Source organism: Saccopteryx leptura, chromosome X (assembly GCF_036850995.1).
Source record: "Saccopteryx leptura isolate mSacLep1 chromosome X, mSacLep1_pri_phased_curated, whole genome shotgun sequence".
Taxonomy (NCBI): Eukaryota; Metazoa; Chordata; class Mammalia; order Chiroptera; family Emballonuridae; genus Saccopteryx; species Saccopteryx leptura.
In genome coordinates, this window is record NC_089516.1 from 81,862,591 (window position 1) to 81,872,650 (window position 10,060).

The window sequence follows — 10,060 nt, forward strand, 5'->3', positions numbered from 1 at the left end:
TTTAATTATTTATTACAACAACTTATTCTACATTTTGTAATATCATCTGTTTCCTTTGTAAAGATTCACAAAATAGGGCATAGCATTAATGGTCCTTTCCAGAACTCTCCTTCTAGTCTCTTTCATTTCTTTCATTTTACTTTTGTATTTTCTTTTGCCCTTTCACCTAGTAGTGGAGTAATTAAAACTGGTTCTTCCAGTTTAGTCAATCTTGTTTCTTTTACCCTGTCAAGCTCTTTATGACGTCTAGCCATCAGAGTTCTACTGTTATATGTTCTTGAATATGTGGATATGGGATGCTTTGAAGGAAGGAAAGGCAGTCTTATGGCTCAAGTTGTTGCCACAAATATGCCCCTAAATAACCATTGCACACAATCTCTCTCTAAATAAATATTTTCATCTTACAAAGACCGATTGTTAATGTGTAAATATATATTCAGAATTCTCTATTTTTTAATTATTATTGAGGCCTTTAAATTGGGTAGTAGATAAATTTGGTGACTTTCTCAATTGGGGAGGGCATGTGGAGGTCAGGAAACTGATGAGGAATATTCTCACCAGTCTTTTCTCTCAGGCTTTTCTACCTTGCTACTTAGCCTGTCCCATGTTGGATCCCTCATGTTTTGAAGTTTGTACATGGAGAAGTTAGAAACTAACCTGTGTTCTCAGATTTTCTGATATATTATCTGGTCATCTAATACCCACCGCCTCCAGGTTTTCAACTTAGGGACTGATTTGATCCAGAAGACATATGGTTGGCTTTTCTTCCTTCTTCTGCCCTCTCTTCCTCCCTCAAGTATCTCTCTAGTGAGCACTTCCTTAAAGTCCCAAGTTTTCAATAGTTATAGCTTGCAGGAAATGCCTATGTTCGGAGTCTTCCAGGCCTGATTCCTGATATACGATGAGAATGTTTGGAATTTAGGAAAACTCTAAATCGATAGCTATACACTTTTAAAATTAGCTTTCAGAATTCTGAGTTGTTTGAGCCAGGTGCAGGCAGTAGTTTGCTTCTCTTTGTGTGAGGTTATCATCCTAATTACTTAGTCAATGGTAAATGGGTTATACAAGAACATTATTTACAAGGGGGATTGTATAGTTTGGTTAAATAGTTCTATAACATTGTTCCTGTTAAATGGTAAAGGGGCTACACCAGTTCAGGGTTAAAATTTGGCAGGGACACAGGGGGTCCAGTGAACTACCAGGACACTGCCCTTTATGTTTTAGTCTTTAGGAGGACCAGATGAAAGCGAGATTTACGTTGGGATAGGAGATTTTACAAATACTATATCAGGCATTTCACATAACATGACATCCACAAGGCTGAGCAAGGAGAGGTCAACTAATTCTTTACATTTTGTTTTAATTTAATTTTTATTTAAAAATTAAATTTAAGGGGGTGACATTGATGAACAAGAGTACATGAGATCATAGTAAACATTTTAAATTTAAATTTAATTTATTAAAAAAAAATAAGTGACATTGGCTCAGTGGTAGAGCATCGCCCTGGTGTGTGGAAATCCCAGGTTTGATTCCCGGCTAGGGCACACGGGAGAAGCGCCCATCTGCTTCTCCACTCTTACCCCTCTCATTCCTCTCTATCTCTTTTTTCCCCTCCTGCAGCCAAGGCTCCATTGGAGCAAAGTTAGCCCAACCACTGAGGATGGCTCCATGGCCTCCACCTCAGGTGCTAGAATGGTTCTGATTGCAGAGAAGCAACGCCCCAGATGAGCAGAGCATTGCCCCCTGGTGGGCATACTGGGTGGATCCCTGTTGGGTACATGTTGCAGGAGTCTGTCTGTCTGACTCCACCTCACCCTGACCCCACCCCCGCTTCTCACTTCGGAAAATACAAAAAAAATAAATAAATAAGGTGACTTCATAGTGGTTCATAATTTAAAAGATAACAAAGAGTATACATTGAAAATCTCCCTTTCACCTCTCTGTTGCCACAACCTAGTTGCCTCCACCAGAGGAAATGTTATTAGTTTCTTGTACAACATTACTAAGAAATTTTATATTTATTTATTTATTTAATTCCCCACATTCATAATAATCTTAACAATCCTTCTATATTACTACAGAAAATTTTTGTTTTTTAGTTCATAGATGAACAGTATTTTATTGCATAAATATGACATAATTATTTAGTTAGTCCCCCAGGTGTGGAGATTTTGGTTCTTTTCTCCATTTTTCCTTGATATTAATTACAAATAATGATTCAATGCTTATACATATTTATATTTCTTTCCTTCTGCTTTTTCTCTTTTCATCCACATGGTGATTTTAGAGCAGAAAGAGTGTATGCCCACTGAAAATGTGCTGTTCAAACCTCTTCATGAGTCATGTTTGCTAATGCTTAAATTGGCCAAAGCAAAGCACATAGCCAGGCCCACAATCAATGTGGGAGGGAACTACACAATGGTATGAATACAAGAAGTATGACTCACTGAGAACCGTTATTATAATATTTTCTTAGAAGATCTTCTAATTGTCCTTATTCTCTTATTTTCCTTTAGTTTTTCTAACTTCTCAATTGGTTTTACCCAGACGACTTTTGTTCAGAGTTCACTGCTATTCCAAATTTTCTGTCATCTTGTTCCACTTTGGTCTGGTCAGCCAAACCTGTTGTTTAGCTGTCATCTTAAAACCAATCTTTATTGCTTTCTCCAGTTGAAATAATAATTGCTTGATTCCATACTTACCTTTGTTGTGATTACTACCTTTTTTTGTTGGAGTACATGTTCAAATAACTTCTTATGAGAAGGTTCATAGAAAGTAAACTTACCAAATACTTTAAGTCTTGAAAACACCTTTATTGTTGCCACAGACTTGCTTGATAGTATGTTTAGAGATAGAATACTAGAGAAAAGCATACTTTTTAAGGATTTTAGAACATTTATATGTTGACATTTAGAATCCAGTATTATGAATAAGAAATTTGATGCCAATCTGATTTGTAGATGACTTTCCCCCTATACTCAAAAGATTTTAGAGTCTCCTTTTCATTCTCAATATTCTAAAATTTCTTGAGGATATATTTAAGTGAGGGCCCTTATTTACTGAATGTACTGGGCACATAAAACACATTTCTTTTTAACTAAAAAAAAAAAACAAATAAAAATGATGGGGATTTATGTATAAATCATCCATAATTAACAACAAACATTAAAAAAAGAAAAAACCAAACATTAACACATTTCTGTATTGACTTAAAATGTTTTTATTAGTAGACAAAGTTAGGCTACATACGATATATTGTTAGCATCACATTTGGCTCCATCCCTTCCTGAAGGCAATTGATATAATAATAAAATGGATATGTATTTTTCAGTACCTATTTTTAACTTGGCTATAAAGATATGTATCCAAAATAATATATAGTATTGCTTCATATGTTTAAAATTATATAAATGGCATTATAGTGTATCTTTTTACAAGTTGCTTATTTCACTAAACATTAAGTTTTTGAGAATTGTCTCTACTGCTATATAGAGATCTAGTTCATTCATTTTTACTGTTTTATAAGGTCTGTTATATACATATATGATGTATTTATTCAAAAACCTACAGGAAACATCAACCTTCCAGTAAGCTGAAACATTGACCATTAAAATCAGCAACAAGACAAAGTAAGTATGCACTGTATCATCAATACTGATGTTCTAGGGGTCCCTGACAGTGCAATGAGATAAGAAAAAGAAACAAAGTATAAAATACTGAATTGAAAGAGATAAAACTGTCATAATTTGTAAACTATGTTTGTATACATAAAAAGCCAGAAAGGAAAAAGAGCAAGATAATAAAATTAATAACAGGGTTTAACCAAGAAGCTTGACTGTACAAAAGCAATGTTACATTAATAGCTTTTACACAAACCAGCAATGGTCAGTTTTTATAACATTTATTATGGAATAAGAACTATGTATATAAATATGTACAAAATTCATAAGGCACAAAAAAAAGAGTCATTATTCACTTTTTCCCAATATGTACACTTTTCCCAATGCATACCCAGTATATATGCCAGGAGTCAAAAAAAGCTATGCCCTGTTCTGTGAATCTTTACAAAGAAAACAGATGATATTACAAAATGTAGGATAATTTGTTGTAATAAATAATTAAATGGCATATATAATATTTACAATAATATTCACAAAACAGAAAACTTAAAATTCCAGACTGATCAACTCTATCATTAAAAGAAAAAAAAAAAAAAGAAAGAAGCAATCAAACGAAAGGTTGAGAGAAACCACTGCATGACAATAACTATATTTCAAATGTGGCCAATGAATCCCAACCATATGGATAGCAAGTCTAATTTTTAAGGACTTTATTCATTTTAGAGAAAGAGAGAGAGAGAGAGAGAGAGAGAGAGAGAGAGACAAGGGAGGAGGAGCAGGAGGCATCAAGTCCCACGTGTGCCTTGAACAGGCCAGGCCAGGGCTTCCAACCTGTGACCTCAAAGCCTTCCAGGTAACGCTTTATCGACTGTGCCATCACAGGTCAGGCAGCAAGTCTACGCATAGAGGAAAAAAACAACTCACTTTTCTATCACACAAATAAAGTAATTGTGGTGAGGGAAGAAACCAGTCCCCAGTTTCCAATGGTGCTAAACAGGCATGGTGAGGATTTCTAAGTTTCCTGTGGGCCAGAATGTGTCCTGAGAAGGAACCTGAGACAGAGGCCTGCTCACAAGCACCAACACACCCCTCCACACCAACACACACACCACCCACCCGCCATAGACCACATGGGGGCCTGAGGTTCCTAAGTTAGAGGTTCCTGGAAGAAAGGGTTGTGTCTCAGGAGGAACTTCAACACCAGGAGGCCACAGAAGGGGTGCTCAGCTGGGTACATGAGGATCTCAGAATGTGTCACTCTGCAGCAGGAGAATGCAGTGAGTGATAAACGACGCTGGGTTAATTGGTTATCCATTTAGGAAAAGAAATCAACTACCTGCCAGCAAATGGAGGGAAGTGACAGAGAGTGAGGTGGTGCATGCAGCATGTGTAGCAGACAAGGGACTGGCCAATCCTCTGCAAGACTGTGCTGGACTTTGGAGTGACGCCCATCTGGATCTTAGACCAATCAGTGGTCCCTGGAAGGGGTCAGGGAGACAGTCCTCCACACAGCTGTCACTCTCAGCCACATGGTGATATGGCAGCTTTGAGACTGACTTGATGAGGGCTGCGCCTGTCCACGAGTGGCACTGCAAAGTGAGGGGACTGTGGTTGGAACTGTGCTCAGAGTGGCACACAGGGCCACAGTGAAGATGCAGAGTTTGAGACTGGATAGATCAGCTTGGAAGCGGATGTCTGCAACCTTGCCCACATTTAAGGCGGTGGGCGGGGGGGTGGTGTAAAACCCAGAATCTCCAGGAGAGGCTGCAGGCTGGGGAGGGCACTGGGAATTAATGAGTTATCTACAGGCAGCAAATGTAGACATAATAACAGATGGATAAGAACAACAAGGCCCTTTCTGCGATTAAAAGGCAGTCTGTGGCAGAAGCTCCAAATGTACACAAGAGACAGCTGAGGCTGGGGCAGCCCCATGGGGACAAGCCACTTCCCCACAGAGTGTGACAAGCTCAAGCTTTGGTGATCATGTCAAGTGTTCACCATTGGGAAACCCAGAAAGGATCTCTGTTAGTTGCAGCAGGCAAGCAGGTAGGCCCATTCTGTGCTTGGAGGTCTCTTGCTGTTTCATTTTGGATTCAGTATGAGAGGCAGCACCATCGTCTTTCTTTCAGTGCTCATCCCCTCTGAATATCTTAATCGGACCCGGACTGGCACACATGCTCCCGACTGCCCTCCATGTCGCCAGGCAGAATCCACTGGGAACTGGGTTCCTGCCCGGTTCCTGCCCCGGCACAGCATCCCACCAAGGGATGAAGGGTAGACCAGAGGCCTGCGCTTCCACACACAGGGAGATTCTTCTTTTAGGACAGTGCCAGAAAATGGAGAGGAGGCTCTTGACTTGGGCCAGCACCACAGCATGGAGCCAGGTCAGTGCAGACAGGCGCTGAGGCCCTCCCTGCTTTGAGAGTTAGTTGTGGCCTACAAGCACCAAGTGCCTGTCTCAGAGATGGGGAACGACTGCTCGAGGCAGAACACAAAGGGGGATTTGACAGAGTGCAGAGGAATAGGGAGGCACGTATTAATTTGGGACCCTGAGGCAGGAGGAAGGAGAAAACCCTGTCTTTGTGCTGACATGAAAGAGGCTGGGTAGTAAGGTGTCACTGAAGACAGCATGGGCCAAGCGGACAGCACCGGGACAAGTGGATGCGGGAGCTGTCTGCAGGGCAGTCCCACATGGAAAACAGGTTGCCCAGCCCACCTGAGGCTTGCCTTGCTTGGGAGAAAAAGGTGGTCACATCAGCAGCTCTTAGGAAATAAGGCAGGGTCTCAGAGCCAGCAAAAAAGCCCCAGGAGGATGATCCTTGTTGGGGGCATGGTATCGCTGAAACCTCAAGTCATGTGCCAGCTGTCCAAGGTGCCAGACCTGGGAAAGAGTAGCATCCCCACTCTTTTTTTAAAAAAATAAATTATATCTTTTTATTTTTTGTATTTTTCTGAAGTTGGAAAGAGGGAGGCAGTCAGACAGACTCCCGTATGTGCCCGGCCGGATCCACCTGGCATGCCCACCAAGGGGCGATGCTCTGCCTATCTGGGGCGTTGCTCTGTTGCAACCAGAGCCATTCTAGCGCCTGAGGCAGAGGCCATGGAGCCATCCTCAGCGCCCAGGCAAACTTTGCTCCAATGGAGCCTTGGCTGTGGGAGGGGAAGAGAGAGACAGAGAGGAAGGAGAGGGGAAGGGGTGAAGAAGGAGACGGGCGTTTCTCTTGTGTGCCCGGGCCGGGAATCAAACCCGGGACTCCTGCACGCCAGGCCGACGCTCCACCACTGAGCCAACCGGCCAGGGCCAGCATCCCCATTCTTTGCAGGAGGATCCGAGATGGCCCAGGGACCTGGCAGGCACCAGTGCCCACCAGACAGCATGAAGCATAGGGCAATGGGTACAAGCCAGAGAGTTGTAGCCCACGGCAACCCAAGCTCTGGAAGAAAGGAAAGAAACTAAAATTAAACTATGCTCTCTATGGCAGAGAATAGTCAGGGGGTCGAGCACTTGGAGGACACTCATGCCTGGGGCCCAGTGGCCCAGAGCTGCGTCCCAGGAGAGCAGGAGAGTGCATGCCCCGGGCACAGAAGCAGTGTTGTGCAAAGGAAGCTTCTTGTTCGTTGAGCTGGCCAGAGCTCTGAGGAACAGGACCGCTGTTTGACGTATGCAAAACATGCAGGGAACCTGGCTTTGGTGACGCAGGATCTAAGGCTTGTTCTCACAGGCCTGGAAGTGAGTTGCTCCTTTTCTTGGAGCGGTTCAAGGGTAGGGCTGGGCTCTCCCTTTCCTCCAAAGGGTGTCTGGAACGTGAGTGGAGGGGAGGAAGTGTGTCCCGATCAGTGGAGCAGCCACAGCCATTCCAAGCACCCTCAGCATCTGCCCTACAACCCCCAGGGGAGGTTTGTGGAGAACTCCATTCTCCTCGTCCTGGATCCCACTGAATGTACCAGGCATGGTGCAGAAAGGTAGTTCCACCAAGAGAAGCAGTGACCAACCCTTCTCACTCTGTCAAGGATTTGGTCACGGGATCCCAAGGAAGGGAGAGGGCCTGGAAGTAGGTTTAACAACTGCTTTCCAGAAGACAGAGAAACACGCAAAGTAGGCCCTCAGCAAGTGGAAACCGTTATTGCCACAACTGTCCATTAAGTGTGCAGGGATGTGTTTCCCAGTGGCCCCCAAGGATGTGTAGACAGATGCAAGGATACTGACATTCCTCTCCAAGCCAGTAGTCAAGGAAAGACGCCATCACTGAGGGATTTCTTGCTCCGCATGACAGGCACTGTGCTGTCTGCTTCACGGGCATTGTCTCTTTTAGCCCTTCCAACATTTTATCCTAGTTCCACCAAGTCCCCTGCTCCCAGCCCCAACCCCTTGCTGAGGTTCATCCTGAACACTGTAGCCCACCTCTACCCCTGCCTCCTGTGAGCACTGATAAGTGAGCATTTGCCAGAGTAAATGCCTCCCTCCCTCCCCTGCCCAGCCCACTGAGTTAGCATTTATCCTGTAGTTTTGTCTTGGTCTGCATGCAGACTGTCAACTCAAGGACAACCACCATGTGTCATTTTTGTCAGTGAAAGCACACAAGTTTATTGATGAAACATACAAATGTGGACTTGGGTGGATGAGGTTAAGTCAGTGCAGCACAGAGAAAGGGAGTGCACTCTTCTGATGAAGAGCTTCACCATCCATCAGCTGGTGTAGAAGAAAAAGTGAACAAAAAAGAATTCAACTTATGCAGCAACAAATGCCTTTTCAGCACAAGCTCCGTTAAGCGTCTGGTATCCACAGAACAGTCCGGCTTAGACAGGGCGACCACCACAGGCAAGCATCCCTCATGATGCTTTATTCACAGCTGGCAGCTGAAAGAGCCCTTTACCACAGGAATAGGGGAGTCATTTACAATACACATCGCCTGTAGGCTGCAACACCAAGAAGTTACTCAAAGCTCTGTGGGAACCCTGGCCCAGCCAATAAGAGTGTGGTCTTCAATTTAACAAGTGTAACTTTCACCCCATGATGTGGTTCTTGGCTAAGGCTGGATCTTCGATAGCACCCACTGCAGAGTCTTTGAATGAGAACACAAGTGTGTGTTCATCAAATGGGCTTTGCGTAGATTCAGTCCCGTTCTCTTTGTGATGGCCATTTAAGATGCAGGGGTGTCCAGGAGAACCTGTTCGTTTCCATTGTTGATAAAGAGGGACGTGAATGAGAGCAGCAGTTCCCCTGCCAAGACTGGCTTTTCAGAGAAACCCATCAATGGTTTCAAAACCTGAACCTCTGCACATCCACTTCCCTCTGATATCAAAGGAAACCTCAGGTCTGAAACGGACTTGGCAAGCATGTTATTAATAACTGTCATGCTTATTAACAAATTTAATCCGGCCTGCTGCAGAAATGAGTTGCAGCAATGTGACACAGTTTCCTGACACATTTGATTGGGGTACATCTTAATCTGGCCCCGATTTGCCACACTGGCATGCACGTTATCCGGGGCACATAAAGCTCCCTTAACAGTGGGGTCAGAAATGGGGATCGTGTTTCCAACAATGGAGAGGCTGGCCAAATGACTATTGATATTGTGGCTAAGTGAAAAGCCAGCATCTTCGGGCTGAGCAAACCTTTTCCCCTGAATGAAAGTTCCCTGGGGAAGGCCAGGAATATAAGTGACATTTGTATTATGTTTAGCATCACAAGTCACCATTTTCATTGGCAAATAGTGATTTTTCTTTGTTGGAAATATATCGTTTTGGGGAGGCCTTGGGTTTTACTGCTCCCAGGTTATTTCAGCTTCACTTTCAGGAGTGGGCTATTCCCGTATCTTTGACTGAAGTCCAAAGCCCTTAGCTGTCTTCACTCCTATCTAAAACCCTCTATTCTTATGTTCTTCCTTACAGTAATTGCCCCCTCCCCTGATTATCATGTGTTACACTAGCAACTTCTAGCTCTGATCTCCAGACATATTTTTACTAAATAACTAATTTCAGCATATCCTACATCTGTGACAAGTTACAGAATATTCCCACTCATGAATAAGCCATCTAATTCTGATGTTCTAGGAAGGAAGTTTTTTTACCTTTTCTTCCTGGACACAAATTACACTAAACTTCTATCTAACATCATGGTACTAGGGGCAATGGAAACATATAGATCTCTTAACTTGGAACCCACAGATATGCATATCAAAACTCATGTTACAAGGATATTACTATCTCTCTTTTTCCATTTAGGCTGTTAGTTTTCAAATGTTTCTACTCTGGATTTTAACTCTCTTAAGCTTGTTCTCATTTTTTTTTTCCTCAGAGGTACCACATTTCATTTTCCATGCACCGAAGTGAAAAGAGAAAACAAAGGTTGAGAGAGAGAGAAATGATTTCTTTTTAGATTTTGTATTCAGACTAAGACATTTGTCCAGAATATCACACTGTATGGAGCAATTTTCTTC

General features: G+C 42.9%; 1 protein-coding gene across 1 annotated transcript; it reads right to left on the minus strand.

The window, feature by feature from the left end:
- Positions 1 to 8,194: 8,194 nt before the first annotated feature.
- On the minus strand, positions 8,195 to 9,319 carry LOC136386393 (protein ARMCX6-like). The gene has a single exon (XM_066357830.1). The coding sequence runs from the start codon at positions 9,317 to 9,319 to the stop codon at positions 8,762 to 8,764; it is 558 nt and encodes a 185-aa protein (XP_066213927.1). The 3' UTR covers positions 8,195 to 8,761.
- Positions 9,320 to 10,060: the final 741 nt, after the last annotated feature.